This window comes from Hemiscyllium ocellatum, chromosome 7, assembly GCF_020745735.1.
Source record: "Hemiscyllium ocellatum isolate sHemOce1 chromosome 7, sHemOce1.pat.X.cur, whole genome shotgun sequence".
In the NCBI taxonomy this organism is placed as follows: Eukaryota; Metazoa; Chordata; class Chondrichthyes; order Orectolobiformes; family Hemiscylliidae; genus Hemiscyllium; species Hemiscyllium ocellatum.
The window spans coordinates 96,863,218-96,883,805 of NC_083407.1; the positions used below are offsets into that span (position 1 = coordinate 96,863,218).

The window sequence follows — 20,588 nt, forward strand, 5'->3', positions numbered from 1 at the left end:
GGTTGACCTCTCCAGAGGATGGATAATAGGATGCTCCCAGGAGTGCACTATTATAATTGAGAGATCACAAATGTATAGTGTTTGAGGGTTTCAGCAGCAGAAGAGCTAAGAGAAGGGCAGAATTGGATGAGATTTTTGAGGTGGCAAGAGGCAATTTAGTAACTGGCTTTCCTGTTCATTCTGAAACTGCATGCAATCCCTGAAATGGGTGGCTGTGACATACTTCTCCAATATTTTCCTCAATCTTTCATTGAGTGGGTCTGCCCTTGCCTGGTGTCCATCCTCATTCTCCTCCAGCCCTGTAGCCCCAGAGATACCTACATTTGTCTAATTCTGGCTCATGTGCATATAGTGGCCATATCTTCAGTCACCAATGGCCCAAGCTCTGTAATTTTACTCACAAAATGCCTCTACGCCTCTACATCTCTATCCTTCTTTCAAGGTGCTGCTAGAAACCTACTTCTTGGTTTATAGTTTTGGCCTTCTGCAGTAGGATCTCCTCACATGCTCCAGTGCCTTATTTCGTTTTATAATATTTCACCCAATACACTCTTGATATATTTTGTTGCGCTGATGGCAAAGTATTAATGGAAGCTGTTGTTGAGCTATGACCACAAGAGGACATCATCTGTCATTTCAAAAAAGTCTGCTGCCAAGTCTGAGACAAGGCAGAAATCTAATTGTGGAGACTAAAACTTGGCAGTGGGAGAAAGATACACATAGACTTGAGAGGTGACAACACATTCAATAACTTGAGCGAGAAAAAGATTTTTGAGATGGCAGTAGGAAGTGTTGGATCTTTGAGGATACGTCTTGGAAGAGATGGTGCCACATTGGCTGATTCGAGAGAGAAGAGTACTTGAAGAAACAGACTTATCAGTTGGGAGCCAGGAAATGAAATTGATAGGTAAACAATTTGTTGGGAATAGGGTTGAGAGAACAGGAGGTGGGTCTTGTGACTTGTTGCTCCATTCACATTAATGCTTTCTTCTCTCTAGGTTCATTCGCATGGAACTTTATGGAGAACTAAACTGTACAGACAGTGGTGAGGGAAGGAGTTACTAATGGCTGGCCAGGACACAAGGTAACACTTGCATCTGAATGGGTTCATTGGTTCTGGGTCTGAGAACATGGCAGAGAGGAGCAACAAGAAAGATCACAGTTCATCCAAATAGAAATTCTCCAAGTTACCCAAAAATCCTCAAATACCGTCTAAAATGCCATGCCCCATCCACACACCATTTGCTAGACACACATGCCACACTGTATAAGCTAAACTGTTCATGTCCCTATCATCCTTTATAACTGATTTTGTCTCCCAGTTCTGGATTTTTGTTCCTCTTCACCATAGAACAATGTGGTAACAAGCACAAATGGAGGCCATTCGTCCAACTGAAATCGTGCAGTCTGTGCCGTGCCTTATCACAAAGCCCTGCAAATTTTCTCTCATCAGGTGCTTATCTGATTCCCATATGGATGCCACAAATGTATCCGCCTCGCCAAATTCTCAGGGAGAGCATTCCAAAGTCGAACCATTCACTGCATAAAATGTTTTCTCTAAGGGTTACTTTGGTATTTTAGTCAATCACCTTCAGCTGGTAATTTTGGGTTCTTGACTAATCAGATAATGGGAATAGTTTGTCTTGATTTATTCAGTTCAAATCCCACAAGGTTTTTAAACACCTCCATCAAGTCTCTTCTCCACCTTCTTGTCACAAATGTTTTATTAAGATTCAGTTCACAGGTGGCAAATCCTTCAATAATCTCTCCCACAATAGCCAATTGATGAGACAGCTATAGGAATAGAAGTATGTCATTCGCCTATCAGATCTCTCGTACATTTTAACATGACCTTAGCTGAATTAAATAGATTAGTACTGTCCGCTTAACTTAGGTCTGTAACTTGTAGTATTCTGAGCAAAATCTTTAAAAATTCCAGAATTGGGGTTTTCAATCAATCATTCAGACAAAGCAGCCACTTGATTGGCACCCCTTTTCCTACCTTAAACATTCAGTCCCACCACACTGGCACACAATGACAGCGATGTGTGCCATCTCCATAATACAGAGCAACAACTCACCAAATCTTCACAATTTGTCATTTATATAAACAATTTTGATGAGGAAATTGGGATGAATGCTTAGTGAGTTTGTGAATGATATCAAAATTGGTGGAATAACTCTTTTCATTCTTCACCCACTCCACAGTAACCAATCTCAGGCTCTCCACACTCTCTAGAATAACCAATCACTGGAAACATGCCCTCTCCACAATATTTACAAGCTCTTAGCTTTTTCCAACCTTGGCTATGCTTGTTCCCAGAATTATATTGAGCATTTTAGGTGTTGGCTATCAGGACACAGGTTTCTCTGAAAGTCAGCAGCACTGATCCAACTGTAAACCAACTACTGCTGCTGTCGTTCATTCTGCCTAATTCACGCAATTCAGTAATGATGAATGGAATTCTTTCCAAGTCCCGGGTCTGAACTGAAGCAGGAAGGCCAGGGAAAAGGTTCCAAAGTACTGGGCTGGGAATAACAACGATTATCATTCACCAGTAAAAGTGGGGACAGCATTCAGTGTGCTGGTGTGAACCTGACCAAGCTTGACACTTCTCTATCCAGTTTCAACCCAAACTGCTTTGAAGAGTTGTCAGAGTATCTTGATTATCCCCAGAAGTGGCAGATGGATGGAGATCTTGTATAGCAGCCAACATGGTCATGGTTTGTAAGGTAGAAAAAAAATAAACTGCAGGAATAAGAAAGGAAACCAGCAATGACCACACACCTTAAGAGTAAAGAAAATTCTAAAAGAATTGACCAAAACAAAACAACAAGTGAAGTGGTTCAAATTTTATTGTGATGGTGTTGACCTGTTGTTTCTGCTTTACAGCCCGCAAGAGGAGGACAGCCCGCAGGAGAGCCCTCAAGAGAGAGGCATTGTGCAGGTCTGGATGGCATGTGGTCTCTCTGGGATCCCCAAGCAGCTGCCTGGTCTTGGTGGCAAGGTGGTGTTACAGGCTTCTCTGGGAGCAGAACATGGCGTACTCTTGACAGAGGGTGAGGGACTTGAGCAAAGTGAAACCTGACAACAGGAAAGCCCTTTGAATATGGCGACCTAGCCATTTACATCAGACGGATTTGTTTGAGGCAAGAGAATGGGTCATCAGGTGGGGACAATTATTGGGCAAACGCTGGACATAATCCAGTTGGAAGAGTAATAGCTGGGAACCACAGTGTCAGAGGACCCCGAGTAAGCTGCTGCAGTGATTCCTGATTTCACTCCTGAATGGCCTGGTTCTGATTGTAAGATTATGTTCCCAAGTTCTGTCCATCAATAACAAGGCATAAATTGACAGTTTGATTGAAAACACTACTCTTGCCTGTGTGGGTGCAGCTCCAGTGCCACAAAACACTTGACGCTATCCAGGTCAAAGCAACCACTTGATTAACATTCCATCCACCAGTGATTATGGGGTCAGGAGTGTGTACACATACAAGGTACACAGTGCGCTAACCCACCAAAGCTCCTCTGACAGCACCTTTCAAAACCATGATCACAATCATAAGAAAGACAAGGGCAGCAACTGCATGAGAACACCATTGCCCACAAAGTTGCCCTCCAAGTCATGCACTGTACTGACTTGGAAATATAATCACTGTTCCTTGACTGGTGTTCTTGGTGCACATCTCTGGGTGTAGGATATCTCCGGGACATCCGCACCAATCAACCACACCGCCCCGTGGCCCAACATTTCAACTCCCCCTCCCACTCTGTCGAGGACATGGAGGTCCTGGGCCTCCTTCACCGCCGCTCCCTCACCACCAGACACCTGGAGGAAGAACGCCTCATCTTCCGCCTCGGAACACTTCAACCCCAGGGCATCAATGTGGACTTCAACAGTTTCCTCATTTCCCCTTCCCCCATCTCACCCTAGTTCCAGACTTCCAGCTCAGCATTGTCCCCATAACTTATCTAGACTTGTCCGACCTGCCTAGCTCCTTTTCCAACTATCCACTCCACCCTTTCCTCCCTGACCTACCACCTTCATCCCCTCACCCATTGTACTCTATGCTACTTTCTCCCCACTCCAACCCTCTCTAGCTTATCTCTCCACGCTTCAGGCTCACTACCTTTATTCCTGATGAAGGGCGTTTGCCCGAAACATCGATTTCGCTGCACTTTGGATGCTGCCTGAACTGCTGTGCTCTTCCAGCAAATGCTGGCTAGCCAACAGTTCCCATGTCCCATGAATTTAAAAAATACAAACTAAATTTATAGTTTAGATTAATTGAAATGAATTTGAATTCCATCAGTTGTGCTGTGATTGGAAGAGATTTCCCTGGGATAGTGGACTACTGGTCCAGTGACATTACTTTTACGTTACTTTCTCTCAGGTTTAGATAGAATGATGGAAGGGGAGTAAGTGGAGTTTAGATACAGATCAGAGTGTTCTTATTGAATAGTGGAACAAGTGAGGAGCTGAAGTTCCTATTGCTGTCTTCTCTAGAGAGAGTTATCCACAACATTTGCCTCTCTAATTCCTGCCTCTGGTGTCTAGCTCATTGGGACTCAAATCTGGTTGCACTTTCAATTCTTGTCAGAGCATCTCAACCTTTTCTACTTACCTTACTACCACTGCCATTCCCCAAGGAACATTACTCCATCCTTCCCCTTATGCCCACAGATCCTGCATGCCCACAATGTTGACAACTCCTAGTTCTGCTTGAAAGAAAAATATCTCAAATGCTGGAAATCTGAAACAGAAAAGGCTGGACAAACTCAGCAGGTCTGGCAGCATCTGTGGAGAGAGAAACAGTGTTAACACTGAGTGTGGTGCAAATCTTCTTCAGAAATCATACTGGACTTGAAATGTCAGTTTCTCTCTCCACAGATGCTGCCAGACCTGCTGAGTTTCTCCAGCATTCTCTTTCGGATTTCCATCATCAGCAATATTTTGCTTTCAAGTAGAACTAGGAGTTGTAAATATCGTACCGGACTTGAAATGCCAGTTTCTCTCTTCATCTCTGCTGACAGATCTACTGAGTTTTGTCAGCATTTTCTGAGTTTGACCCATTTCTGCTTTTTTTTTGCCATTTGCCAACCCTTTCACTGCTTGGCTTGCCTGACGTCCAGTCTTGGAGGAGGCAAAATTGCTTTGTTTCACATTCAGGATTAGTTTTGTCCTCTGCCATTAACAATGTCCTCACGACCAATGCTGTCCCTCACCCTGAATCATGGCTTGGTCCAAAACAAACTGGCTCCAATTATGGGGGTTTATTCAAATCTGCATCAAGATTCCTGCTCCATATACACTATCCCACTTCAACCGATCTGCTTCCAAAATCCTTCAACATAGCTTGGTCACCTCCACACTTTATTATCCAAATGCCCTCCCTTAAACTTATACTTATTCAAAATAGAAATCTTAAACCAGGTTTCATTCTCAGCCCCTCCTCTGGCTCCCTTGTCTCCACCTCTTTAACCTCTTACAGCACTACAGCACTTTGGGCCTAATTTTCAGATGCAAACTCTCCTGGTGAACTAATGCCTGAAATTCTTTTCTTTTTGTCAGATGGCAATATCTACAGCTTTGGATGCCTTCCACGGGGACCGGACTGTGAGGCTAGTCAGTCAACAGGCCCAATGCTGGAGCAGGCCTTGGCTGGTTTGCACGTGGTTAGTGTGGCAGCTGGTAGCTATCACAGCGGGGCAGTAACCGAGGATGGAGCCGTATACATGTGGGGAGAGAACTCGTCCTGCCAGTGTGCAGTCCAGGGTCAAAGCCGGATCCAGGCACCCACCCTGGTCACGATATCAGACTCTGAAACCAGCCCCCCAGAGCTGGTCAAGACAGTGCAGCTGGCCTGCGGAGAACAACACACCTTGGCTCTGTCATCACGGCGGGAGATCTGGGCCTGGGGCAGCGGTTGCCAACTCGGACTCGTCACAGCCACTTTACCCGTGGCAAAGCCTCAGAAGCTGGAGCATCTGGCTGGCCGGGCAGTGATTCAAATTGCTTGTGGTGCCCACCACAGCCTGGCACTGGTTCAAAGGCCTTCGCCCCATGAAAAGAAGCAGAACTCGGAAAAATGCCACCACTGCCACCAGCTGCTGCTGACCATGATGGATAAAGAAGATCACGTGATCATCTCAGATAGTCACTACTGTCCACTGGGCATGGCACTGTCCAACTCAGAACGCAAGAACTCTGCCCAAAATCCTGATCACCACTGCTCCCCATCTGAGCAATTCCCTCACAATCATGGAGCAGACACGGACAGCTCCGAACTGCCCCAACCAGTGCGTCCTGAGCACTTCCCAAGTGATACTGACAAAGCAGAGCCAGAACAATGTCCTGATAGCTCTGAAGCAGGTGAACCTTCCAGCTTGCAGCAGGAGCCCAATGGAGTATTAAACCACACAAAACCCAGGAGTTCACAGTACCCCGATGAGGAGGCAGTAAAGGCATACCTCAGAAAACTGTCTGACATCTCCCAGTCGGACCCCTCCACAAAAAGCACGCCCCCTCCCAACCTGCCACCTTTATCCACATCTGAGGACACCCAACCCTGCAGTCCTTCGTCTGCAGCACCTTCAACGCTCAATAACCTGGTTGTCTCCTGCGCCTCGGTTGTTGGCGAGAGAGTAGCTGCCACCTATGAGGCCCTTTCACTCAGAAAAGTAGTGAACTACTATTACCCATCTCAGGGTACAGTTGGCAGCCCAGCCAGTGGTGGAATCCAGCACAAGGAGACCAGGAAGGAACTGGTGAAAATGGAAGAGACCATGCCCGACAAAAAGAGTTTCAGCCTTGGGGATATACGGGAGGAAGACTCGGAGGGCTTTTGTCGTCGGCTCTCTCTGCCAGATCTTCTATCCCAAGGTACTGCCCAACTACAGGCAAAACATGGTGTTCAGTCAGGTAGAGGTCACAGGCCACAAGGAATCACAGATCAGCTGAAGCAAGAGTGGTTTGCCATTTTCTCTGCAATGATAGATGAACGATTTGTGTAAATAGCCTCTGACACCACTTAAATCATTCACTAATCTTTGCAGACCTGCCCTAACACTCTTGTTTTTCTCTGTTCAACAATGGATTGTTATTTGTATAATGGGTAGTAGTTACTGAAAGTCATTTTAGCTGGGGTTTCAGATGTGTTGTGTTCTCACTAAACCTTTCCTGAACATTCTTTGTTCAAGCCAGTTGCTTTTTAGAATGACCCAGGAGCTTGGAAAGCCTATTTGTCCTCCTTAGTTTCTCCTTTACAGTGCTTCAGCAAGAGTCTTCTTTGCCAATTACTCAGCATCATTTTGCCTGGCAGTATATATTGTTTTGATTGTTTTAAATTTGACATTATTGTATTTGTCTTCACGAACACAAGAGGAAACAACTTCAGCAACATGTCCTTCTTTTCACCAATATTGAATCATTCTTGCTTGATATGAATATCAGATCCCTGGCATGTTTAGGGATTTTTATTTGTTGAGATCCTTGTATATTACTTGGCTCACAATTACCTGATTATATTGCACCCCAGTCATAACGCTCAGAGCTTAAAGTATGCATTCTTCCTTGTGCTTCTGTGCTAATTTCTGAGTTCTAGATGTAATGTCGTACGTAATCATTGAAGGGCTTGTCCTTCATTCAAACGTACAGAGTCTGATCCAAGATAGTATATGGGGTTGGGTGTCCTCCACTTCCAATGATACCCCATTAAATTAATTTAGAAATCCGTTCAGGTTTTTGCCTCCACTTGGCTGTCTGGATGTCCAACTCCTGAAACAGAATGAATCCTGGAGAAACTCAGCAGGTCTAGCAACATTTGTACGGAGCGAAACAGAGACCAGTAGCACTCTTCTTCTGAAGAGCAAACCACTTCTAAAGAATGATTCTGGACTTGAAACATTATCTCTGTTTCTCTGTGCACAGATACTGCCAGACCTGCTACTGAGTTTCTCTGGTAATCTCTGGTGTTTGTTTCAGACTTTCAACATCTGTAGTAATTTATCTTTACTTGACCCTTGAGTTGACCAGTCTTCATGCAAAAAACAAACTGATGTTAGAAGTAAGTCTCCTTTATTGTTTTAAATATTGACCTCAATTGTGCTGCACACTCTATTTCAAGATTTTTCTTTCCAGATTTACCTTTTTCATTCCTGAGCTGCCTTGAGATTATTGTTAGACCACTTCCACACCACCTTTTCTCTAGTATAGAGATTCATGGTTACTCCAGTCTTTTTCAATATAGCTGAGTTGCCTCTGCAGTCAGATTCTACTTTGTGCTCCTTCTCTATACTGACTCCAAGCTTTGACAGTGTTTCATGGTTATCCAGGAGTGAATTTAGTACTCAAGTTGTAGTTTGATCTCAGCATTGTGCACTTTGATCAGGATTTTTTCTGATTGGTAATATAGCTTAACATTTTAGTTCGTTTGTTGTTTGATGCTCAGCATTGATTAGATTTGTCGACATCTACAAAGACTACTTGTTCTCTTTTAACTTTCTTGTTTTCTAATTCGCCTCCACCTGTGGGCTAAGTGTCACCTTTTTTCCACATTTGTACAGAATTTTACAATTTCTTTGCATCTAATTTGATTCCCCACTCTCATTTTGTCCGATTCATTGTGATTTTAAAAATAGCCCTCTTAATTTGACAAATTTGCACTATTTCTGAATCCTATATTGATGATGGTGTAAGCATCAGAGAATGCCACTCATTACGGCTACCCCATTAGACCGGATTTCCTAAAATTAGTAAAATACACTTTATTTCTATCCCCTTGCTAATTTCTTACTCATTGAATTTTAATAAATATCTCCATGTGTAGAACATGGGTGGTATGGTGGCTCAGTGGTCAGCAATGCTGCCTCAGAGCACCAGTGAATGCTGGCGACTGTCTTTGTGAAGGTTGCACATTCTCCCCTTGTCTGTGTGGGTTTCCTCCAAGTGCTCTGGTTTCCTCCCACAATCCAAAGATGTGCAGGTTAGGTGGATTGGCCATGGGAAATGCAAGGTTAAAGGGTGTGTCTGGGTGGGATGCTCTTCAGAGGGTCGGAGTGAACTCAAAGGGCTGCTTCCAACTACAGGAATCTAACTGTCAAATACTTCCAGGATAAGGTCAGTCTGCCTGAGGTTCCACCATTGGGCAGATTGTGGATGTAGGATTGAAGGAAGCACGTATACTATAATTTTCATGGACTTAAATTCTTGGAAAGGAATAAAAACACAAAACTCCCTGACACATGCCAGGGAGAGTAAAATGAGGGACTTTTGATATGAATTTTAATCATTTGATTTGATTTGTTCTTGTCGCATAAACTGAGATACAGCGAAAAGTATTGTTTGCATGCGAACCAGACAAATCACAGCTTACATAAGTATGTCAGGGTAATAGAACAGAATGCAGAATATAGTGTTACAGAAGACACAGAGAAAGATCAACTCCAAAAGTGAAAGCCTGCTAACAGCTTATGAAAGCCTGTTCATAAGGCAGATAACAGCGGGGAAGATGGTGTTCCTGAATCTGTTGAAACATGTATTCAAACTTTTGGATCTCCTGCCTGAGGAAAGAGGGTGGAATGTTAAATGGGATGGGAGGGGTCTTTGATTATGTTGCTGAGCAGCAGCAGATGTAGATGAAGCCAACGGAAGGAAGACTGGACTGTGTTAACAACTCCCTAGTTTCTGGCAGTCCTGGGCAGAGCATCCGGACAGTATGTTTTCAATGGTGCATCAATAAAAATTGGTAAAAGTCATTATGGACATGTTGAATTTCCTTAGCCTTCTGAGGAAGTAGAGATGTTGGTGTGCTTTCTTGACTGTAGTGTCAATGTGGATGGACCAGGATTGATAGTTAGTGATGTTTACTCCTAGGAACCTGAAGCTGTTGGCCACCACCACCTCAGCACCGCTGATATAGACATGGTGTGTCCTCTACCCTGCTTCCTGAAGTCAATGACCAGCTCTTTTGTTTTGCTGACATTGAGAGAGAAATTGTTGTCTTTACACCATGTCACCAAGCTGTCCATCTCTTTACTGTACTCTGTGCATTATGTGAGATCTCACCCAATATGGTGATGTTATCAGCAAATTTGTCAAAGGAGTTAACGCTGAATTTGGCCACACAGCCATAAGTATGAGAGAAGCATAGTAAGGGCTGATTACACAGCCTTGAGGGGGAATTAATGTTGAGGATTATTGTGGAGGAAGTGTTGTTGTCAATATTTACTGATTGCGGTCTGCAGGTCAGGAAGTCACTTGCAGAGGGTGGGGAACAGAATCCTAGGTCTCTGAGCTTGGAGGTCTGTTTTTTTAGGAACCTTATGTGGATACCCTTGTTACCCAGATGTTCCAGAGACAGGTATAGGGCCAGGGACGAATCCAGGAGTGAATTTAGTACTCAAGTTGTAGTTTGATCTCAGCATTGTGCACTTTGATCAGGATGTGACGATAGGTGAATTGTAGCAGAACAAGGCCATCTGGGAGGCTGGAGTCAATGTGTGCCATTAATAACCCCTCGAAGCACTTCATAATGATGGATGTCAGAGCCACTAGGCTGACATTTCAATGCAGTACAGAGGAATTGCTATACTGTGGTTGATGCAATTCTTTATTAAAATTAGGCCCCTTCAGCTCTGCAATTCCACTTTTCACTAACCTGAACCCATCTCGCATGCTTGCTTGGATTCAATTTAGTACCAATGGGAGAATAATTTGCAGGGCTACGAAGAATTCACAGGGCTATGGGACTAGCCAAATTGTTCTTGCAAAGAAATGGAGCAGACATAACAGCCACCTTTCGGTTCTGTAATGACAGAAGTCCTATCAGCCATATCCATTGTCCTTGCTAACTGACAATGGCTGTTGGGGAACGGTGTCTTGCATTTAAAGTTCTGTAACTGGGTCCACCCAGTAATTGCTGCTAAACCCTTCCAATTTCCTTTTAAAAATTATGCTATTGGTTTACATTACCACATTTCTATTTGCAAAATGTGTCACCTCACACTTCACTGCATTAATGTTCATCTATTGTGTGAGACCATGTCATCAGTCTCTGTCTCATGAATCAGCTTGATGGGAGTTTAGAGGGTGCTTTATCTGTATCTTATCCCATACCGCAGGACTAAACCAAGGATATTGGTAATGCGTCCAAAATCTAACACTTGCCTGTCTACTTTGGATTCCAGCATCTGCAGTTTTTTTGTCTCTAACCAAGATTATTCTGACTGTGACAGAGCCACTTAGTTGTAATGGTCTTAGCATCAATAATTTCTGTGCTCTGCGCCCTTTGTTATATAAAACAAAAAAGCTCGAACCTTCATAAAAACAATAATGCCTAACAAAAATATTTCAATTTAGAGGTAAGTGCTCTGTGAATAAATCAAAAATTTTCACTCCAGCCTGGAAAACTAGGATTTTTACAGTGTTACCTATTTCCTCTCTTAATGTCTGAAACCATGTTTCTGTGAAACCAATGCTTTTATACTTTTACCAATTAATATACAGTTCTCTGCAGTTTTATCCTCCTCTCTCTGCAGTTTTATCCTCCTCTAATGCTTCACTTAACATTTCTGTGGATTAAATTTCCTGATCATTATCCTGTAGATTTAAATATGTTTGATATGCAGCAGTATTGGTGAAGATACATATGAATTTTAAATCATGTGAATGCCTGACACAGATTATGTATCTTTAATGTTATGTGTTCCAACATGTAATCGAAGGACTGTTCTATTCAAATCTGATTTTTTTGCCAGTGTTAAGGCAGCAGGCTGGTATCACTGAGACTTTTTTGTTTTTTGTGTTTTGAAATTCAATTTGTTAGAAAGTGCAAGAGAGGTGCCTTGCTTGTGATACTCGGAATAGTAAAGTTTTACATGGTTTACAATTCATTGTAGTTTAAAGAAAAATATTTACTGGAGAACGTTAAGCAGATTCAAGGATCTGTGAATGAGTGATGAAGATATTTACAGATATTGGACAATGTATTAAGTCTAATTCTTTAAGGAAGTAACAAGAAAGTTAGACAAAGGAGAGTCATGGGCGTGATTTATTTGGGTTTCCAGTGGCTTTTGACAAGATGCCATACAGAAGGCTGCTAACTAAATTAAGAGCCTATGATGTTAGGTGCAGATAGATGAGAGTGGGGATGAAGGGATCTTTTTCAGGCTGGAAGCCTGTGACTAGTGGAGTTCTGCATAAGCTCCACTTGGGACCACAGCTATTCACGTTATACGTTAATGATCTAATCAAAGGAACTGAGGGTATTGTTGCAAAGTTTGCAGATGACAAAGATAGGTGAGGACAGGTAGTATCGAGGTGGCAGGAAGCTGCAGAAGGGCTTTGACAGGCTAGGAGAGTGGACAAAAAAGTAACAGGTGGAATACCATGTGGAAAATTGTGAGGTTATTTACTTTGATAAGAAGAATGGAAGTATCTTTCAAACAGAAACTAAAGAATATTTGCCTTAAAATTGCAATTGTCTGTGATAGGATAGTGTCAGGGCAGCAAGAGCTCCTGTAGTCACCTGACATCTACAAGTGATTGTGTCTTTTTCTTTCAGTTTCCCCAAGACTTCTCAGAAGAGCAGGACGTGCAAGAATTCGATCAGTGAGCCTGACCCCAACGCCTGGGAGTGAGGTAGCTGTACACCTTCCTTCCTTACAGACGGAGTTATGGAGCTGGGGACGAGGCAAAGAGGGTCAACTGGGTCATGGAGATGTCCTTCCCAGGTAACAGGAGTTCAATCATCGACAGATAAACAGCATCCTTGAAATAATATTACTTTGCTTCCTGCCTTATGACGTCTTCAAAACAAAGTTGTATTTCAAACCACCTCAGTTTAATCAAAGGTGACTAAGTACCATATAATCCTGAGTGTGATGATGGCACTGAATTAGGTGGTACAATAAATGCTTCAGGTTGGGCAGTAAGTTACAAAAGTATATTGGCCATCAAGAAATTAAATGATTGGGGAAAACTGTGGCACATTTGTTTAGTGTTGGGAAATAACGTCATTGACTTTAAACCCAAGATCGATCACAGATATTGCTGAAGGAAGACATGCAGTTGAAGCTTTTCATTCTTGCACTCAGAACAAACTCAAAAATGTCCAATTTGAAAAGATTACAAACAACGATATGAGAGTTTAAAAAAACAAAGGAGACGAATTGGTTGGCAAACCGACTAAAATTTGTCAAGGTATTACCACGTAGAAAGCAACAGGAAAACTATAGGTTCCCCCCCAGCTCCTTGGCGATTCAGAAAAGATAAGGTTTGGACTTATTCTATTTGTTTGCAGAAAACTTGTCCTGGCATATGAATATCAGTTTGAGCCAGCATAAATGTGCCCATTAAAAGCTTGACTGTCTTAAGTTTGATCATAGTGTCATAAATAGTACACTCAGGATTGTTGAAGTGCTGCACAAACTCACAATCACCTCTAACAATACGCATTTTTTTTTGGTTTTGCAAAGTCTGGTTGAATGTAGTGTTCCCTATTTTTATGCTCCATTCTCTTTGAAATATAGGTCATCATTGATTTACCTTCCCTATTAACTGAATTTGTATGCTAGCTTTTTGTGATTCATGTACAAGGAACCCCAAATCCCTCAATGCTGTGGCATTCTCCACTTAAATAACATTTTTAATGTTCCATTTTTAAAATCTTCTCCCCATCCCTGTGTTCTTCCCTCTGTTATTTCTGATCTCCACCATCTAGTACTAACAAAGGTCTGTCTTTTTGAACAATCACGTACCCTTGAATATTTAGTTCTCATTTTTGTAAACATGTCTTATAATACCTATATGACCATTTCCATTAATCTATATTTGTGCTGTTAACTCATTTATTTTATTCTGAATACTAAGTGTACTCAAGCAAAGAGCCATCGATTTTACCTCTTGCAATTTTTCCCCCCTTTGATCTTATTGGCTGCCTTTTTTGTATGCTATTTAGTTTACAGGCCTTTGTACAAGCCTTGTTGTCCGATTTGCCAGGGCACTGTCCCAAGATGGTTTAAGTGTAGCCCGTCACACTGGAACAGCTCCCTTCTACCCCAGTAGTGTTGTCAGTGCTCAGTGATCTGAAAATTATTCACCCACACCAAGTTTAGAGCCACACATTTATCTCCTTGTCCTTATTTGCCCAACACTAGTTTGTCCAAAAACTGAATGAATGACTGCCAACTTCTGCAAATCAAAACCAACAAGTAAAATCTAAGAACCTCCCTAAGCTCCACAACTCACCTCCCTAGCATTGTGACATGATGTGCCAATTAGAAATGCCCGATAACCATGTTGCTTTTTAAACAACCATATCTTTTGATTTAATTTTGGGATCCATGTGAATAATTCCTATCTCTAACGAAATTAATGAACTACTACTCCTGACTTAATCATTCCACCATTAATTTCCCTTAAATCAAAGTAGGTAAAAGCATCTTTTCAAATAAGAAATAAGAACAACTTAAATCTTTTACTGATTAAGCTGCAGATCACCAGGCTCAACCAAAAACTCATTGCATTTTCTTCATTCAAACGCTGAACCTTATTCAGTTAGCATTTTGAGTTATAATTACCCTGGGTCTATATGAGTTACATCTACGTTGAGAGTTAATTGTACGATAATTAGGAACATCTGATTCCCAAGTTATACCTCTGAGAACATATTCATTATGGAGTACGATATCTTAAACAATTGAGACAACTATGTCCTGTGGTGGGAGAGACCAGAATAAGGGTACTAATCTTAAAATTAAGGCTATGCCATTGCAGGATGATGCTTGGACACAATTCTCACAGATAAAGTATAAGTATGGAACTCTCAGAAAACAGTTGAGACTGGTCAATTGAAACTGTTTTAAAAAAAAAGAGATGGGTGTTTTTGTTGGGAAGGGTATCAAGGGTTTTGGAACCAAGGCAGGTACAGATGCAGATCAGAAACATATAACTGTGTGATTGAATAGGCTTAGAGGGCTGAATGGTCTCCTCTTGTTCTCACTTGCAGTGCAGTTTTGATCTTATTTAAAGGCATTAGAAACTATTCAGAGAAGGATTATTGGACTGATCTGGAATGGGAGTATTGGGAGGAAAGGTTATAAAGGTGAGGCCAGTTTCCATTAGAGTTCTGAATGAAAGCCTTACTGAGATATAAAAAAGATCCTGAGGGGATTTGACAGGGTGGATGCTCAAAGGGCATTTCACTTGTGGGAGAGGACTAGGGGACTAAGAGGTCTTCCATTGAAGATGGAGATTAGTCTCATGTTCTCTCAGGAAAGTCAAGTCTTTGGAACCCTTCTCCAGAGTGTGTGAAAGCAGAATCATTAAATATTTTTACAGTGGAGGTAGATAGATTCTTGACTAGCAAGGGAGCCAAAATGTTACATAAACAGGAATGTTAAGTCAAGGCTAAATCTGATTAGCTACGATTGCTTTGGACAGCAGGTTCAATGGGCTGAATGGCATTCTGTTCCTAATTTGTATATTCCGGGGTTCCACTGTCTACAGTTTGGATCTAAAAGGGGCTGGCCTCGGTCCATTAGTTTCAGACAGGGGTCTGTGTACAACTATGGCCGACATTCACCAAGGCTGCTGATTACTTTGCAGGTTGTACTGTCAGAAAATGCCATATAGATATTCAGTAAGGAGAGGATCAACCTCAGCAGTGAGGCAGTCTACATTTAAATACCCTGCTGACATTCATTGTGCTTCTTTGGTGAACGAAGTTAAAGATGACACCACACCAGGTTATAGTCCAACATGTTTATTTGAAAGTATAAGCTTTCAGAGCACTTCGCCTTCATCAGGTAGCTATTGGAGCAGGATACATAAGGCACAGAATTTATAAGTAAAAGATCAAAGTGTCATACAGCTGATATGATGTGTTAGACAAACCTAGATGGCTGTTAAGTCTTGAACCATTTAGAATGGGGATGCAAGTTTTGATTGATTAATATGTAAATCCCAAAGCATAGGGTGACTAGGATCTGTCGGACTATACCCCAGCTGTTCCCTAAAGTTTCAAAATCTTTTGCATTTGTGTTTGAGGAACTAACTCATATGCACCCAGAATAGCCTTTCTTTTATTGCATCATAATCCATCAAAACAGTTTCTGACAGTGATGCACAACTCTCAAATACTGTATCCGCCCAGATTGACTCATGGACAGTTTCCAGTTTTCCTTCAGTCGCTCCATTTATTTTGTTACTTTTTCAAATAACATAAAGGATATCTGCACATCCTTTTCCTCAAATTTCAATAGGGTCTATAAGAATTCACACATTTCTTACTGGACTTCAGGTTATGACTAGGTTTTGCTCATCAGACCTTTCCTCTGCATCCTCTTTTTATAACTGTAGCTTTCAAAAAAGATACGGTCACTACAACTCTTTCACTTTATTCCTTTCTCTCCCCTGAACTCCAGTTCCAGGCTCTTAAATTACCTCTTCTACTGTCTCTATTGTTTCTTTTGTTCAAGTTCCAAATGCCTTTCATGCTTTTTAAATTTCCTTTTCCATTTAAGCTAGTTTACTGTAAACTTGATTCTTGTGAACTCAAGTGATTTACCACTTGGTTTACCTTGTTCTTCTTATTTCCGCAATCCCAGACACTTTGCCAATTGTGTTAATTATGTCTGCCTTATGTCTACCTCTTAACTCCTTTGTCAATTCTATGAGATTGCATAGAACATAGAACAATATAGTACAGTAAATAGAATCATAGAAACTCTACGCTGTGGGAACAGACCCTTTGGCCTCACCCTCAGAAGAATAACCCACTCAGACTCATTCTCCTACCTTATGTTTACACCTGACTAATGCACCTAACCTGCACATCCCTGAACACTGTGGGCAATTTAGCATGGCCAACTTCGAGGTTGGGGTGCTGGAAAAGCACAGCTGGTCAGTCAGCATTCAAGGAGCAAGAGAATCGACATTTCAGGCAAGAACCCTTCATCAGGAATGAGGCTTGTGAGCCAATGGGGTGGAGAGATAAATGGGAGGGAGGGTTTGGGGCTGGGGGGAAGGTAGCTCAGAGTGCGATAGGTAGATGGAAGCAGGGGCAATGGTGATAGGTCGGAGAAGAGGGTGGAGCAGATAGGTGGGAAGCAAGATGGACAGATATGACAGTTCATGAGGGTGGTGCTGAGTTGGAACTGGGATAAGGTGAGGGGAGGGGAAGTGAGGAAACTGGTGAAATCCACATTGATGCCGTGGGGTTGGAGGGTCCCAAGGTGGAAAATGCTGCGTTCTTCCTCCAGGCATCGGGTGGTGAGGGTGTGGGGATGGAGGAGGCCCATCACCTGCATGCATGTCCTTAGCAGAGTGGGAGAAGGAGTTGAAGTGTTCGGCCATGGGGCGGTGGGGTTGGTTGGTGCGGGTGTCCCGGAGATGTTCTCTGAAGTGCTGTGGAAATAGGCGTCCTGTCTCCCCAACGTAAAGGAGACCACATCGGAAGCAGTGGATGACGTGTAGAAGTGCAGGTGAAACTCTGATGGATGTGGAAGGCTCATTTGGGGCCTTGGACAGAGGTGAGGGGGGGGAGGTGTGGCCGCATGTTTTACAATTCCTGCTGTGGCCGGGGAAGGTGCTGGGGAGATGAGGGTGGGTTTGTGGGGTGCGTGGGCCTGACAAGAGTGTCGCGGAGGGAATGGTCTCTATGGAAAGCAGATATGGGAGGGGAGGGAAATATATCTCTGGTGGTGGGGTCTGTTTGTAGGTGGCGGAAATGGTGGAGGATGATGCGATGTATACAGAGGTTGGTGGGATAGAAGGTGAGGACTGGGGGGTTCTGTCCTTGTTGCGGTGGAAAGGGTGGGGTTTGAGGGCAGAGGTGCGGGAGTGGATGAGATGCGCTGGGAGGTATCATCGACTATGTGGGATGGGAAATTACGGTCTTTGAAGAAGGAGGCCATCTGGTGTGTTCTGTGGTGGAACTGGTCCTCCTGGGATCATTTGCGGTGGAGGCAGAGGAATTGGGAATAAGGGATAGCACTTTTACAGGAGGCACAGTGGGAGGAGGTGTAGTCCGGATAGCTGTGGGAGTCGCTGGGTTTGTAGAAGATGTCTGTGTTGCGTTGGTCACCGTTGATGGAGATGGTGAGGTCCAGGAAAAGGAGGAAGGTGGCTGAGATGGTCCAAGTGAACTCCAGGTCAAGGTGGAATGTGTTGGTGAAGTTGGTGAACTGTTCACCCTCCTCGTGGGAGCACGAGGTGGCGTCGATACAATCATCAATGTCGTGGAGAAATAGGTGGGGAATGGTGCCAGTAAACCTGCAGAAGATGGACAGTTCTACGTAACTGACAAAGAGACAGGCATAACTGGGCCCATGCATGTGCCCATGGCTACCCCTTTCATTTGGAGGAAGTGGGAGGTTTCAAAGGGGAAATTATTGAGGTTGAAACCAGTTCAGCCGAACGAACAAAAGCGTCAGTGGAAGTCTGCTGGTGGGGACGCCAGGAGAGGAAGAAACGGAGGCCTTGGAGTCCCTTGTCATTGCAGATGGAAGTGTACAAGGACTGGATATCCATGGTGAAGATGAGACGTTGGGGACAGGGATACTAAAGTCTTGGAGGAGGTGGAGGGTGTGGGTGGTGTCCCGAATGAATGTGGCAAGTTCCTGGACCGGGGTGATAGGACAGTATCAAGGTATGTGAAGATGAGTTTGGTGGGACATGAGCAGGCCAAGATGATGGGTCAACCAGGGTAGTCAGGCTTGTGAATCTTGGGTAGGAGGTAGAATCGGGTGGTGTGGATGAGAGATCCCTTGAGGGTGGTTATCAGACCGGCATGGGGTGTCCAGGTGGATGGGGTGTGTTGGAAGTTGGAGAAGGGGTCCTTGGAAGTGGGCGGGCACCATCTGGCACCCATCATCTCCCAGACCGTACACAACCTCATCACCTTAAGTGATCTCCCATCCACAGCTTCCAAACTCACAGTCCGGGAACCTGCACCTCCCGGTTTTACGTCCTACCCAAGACCCACAAGCCTGACTACCCCAGCCGACCCATCATGTTAGCCTGCTCATGTCCCATGGAATTCATCTCCACATACCTCGATTATGTACTTTCCCACCGGTTAGGGACACATACGTTTGGGACACCATCCATGCCCTCCAACTCCTCCAATTCTTTTGTTTCCCGGGTCCCCAACGCCTCATCTTCACCATGGATATCCAGTCCCTGTACACTCCATCTGCAATGACGAGGGCCTCCAAGGCCTCCGTTTCTTCTTCTCCTGGCATCCCCACCAGGACACTCTCATTCGTTTGGCTGAACTGGTCCTCCATCTCAGTAATTCCACCTTTGAATTCTCCCACTTCCTCCAGGTGAAAGGGGTAGCCATGGGCACCTCTGTCTACCTATTACACTCTGAGCTACCTTCCTCCCAGCACTGCCCCCCTCCCATTTATCTCTGCACCCCCTCGGCTCACAAGCCTCATTCCTGATGAGGGGCTCTTGCCCGAAACGTCGATTCTCCTGTTCCTCAGATGCTACCTGACTTGCTGTGCTTTTCCAGCACCCCACTGTTGACTCTGATCTCCAGCATCTGCAGTCCTCACTTTCTCCTAAGAGAAGGTATAGACAAATGGGCTTCGTTCATTTATTTGCTCAATGTGCTCCTGACCTCGCTCCCAGGAGGTTACCTATCATTACTCAGCAACCTGATTCTAATAGTTCATTATGGGTGACTCTGCATTCAGCAGCCTGGGCCAGAGCTCTCAACTTTCCTCACAAAACCTCTCTGCCTCATTACATCCTTTCAATGCCCCTTGAAACCTACCTCTCCAGCCTAAAATGGCATGAATTAAACTTTTTTTTGATTATTCTCTAGTGAACCACCTTGATTAAAACAACTATAAGTTGCTATTGTAATCTTATTTTAAAACCCTGCACTTTCTAATGTAGAACAATACCAATCACTTGTAAAATCTCAAACAACAGCCGCATCTGAGTCACTCTGACTAGCAATGGGACCATCTGGCCTGGCACTACATTGAGCAGACCTTGCCTCCATCACAAACACAGATGTGGGGATGTTTATCGATGATTGCATCTTTCACGACTCTTCAGATACTGAAGCAGTCCATGTTCAAATGCAACAAGTTCTGGATGATATCCAGGCTTGAGATGACAAGTGGCAAGTAAAAACTTGCACCACACAAATGGCAGGAAATGACCATCTCCAACAAGAGACAATCGTACTACCGTCCCTTGACATTCAGTGGTGTTACCATTACTAATTCCCCCGCTAACAATATCCTGGGGGTGACCTTTGATCAGGAACTCAATTGGATTTGCTACATAAACACAAGAACAGGTCAGAGGTTAAGAATACTGCAGCGAATTACACACCCCCTGACTCCCCAAAGTGTGCCAACCACCTACAAAAGTTGGGTGCAGCTCCAACAAAACCCAAAAAAGCTTGACACCATCCAGGATATGCAGCCCATTTGATTGGCACCACATCTCCACCCCCTCCACCATCGACACTCAGTAGTAGAACCTACAATATGCACTGCAGGAATTCATTAAAGATCCTTAGACAACACCTTCCAAATCTATGACTACTTCCTTCCAGAG

At 43.6% G+C, this 20,588-nt stretch overlaps 1 protein-coding gene across 4 annotated transcripts in view; it reads left to right on the forward strand.

The window, feature by feature from the left end:
- als2b (alsin Rho guanine nucleotide exchange factor ALS2 b) overlaps positions 1-20,588 on the forward strand; it is a 125,950-nt gene that overhangs the window by 14,033 nt on the left and 91,329 nt on the right. For all 4 annotated transcript variants that reach the window (XM_060827540.1, XM_060827542.1, XM_060827541.1 and 1 more), the window contains exons 2-5: positions 999-1,084; positions 2,894-3,060; positions 5,577-6,887; positions 12,568-12,736. In XM_060827540.1, the coding sequence (XP_060683523.1) occupies positions 1,065-1,084; positions 2,894-3,060; positions 5,577-6,887; positions 12,568-12,736 (1,667 nt within the window). In that variant the 5' untranslated portion in view covers positions 999-1,064. The remainder of the gene's footprint in view (positions 1-998; positions 1,085-2,893; positions 3,061-5,576; positions 6,888-12,567; positions 12,737-20,588) is intronic.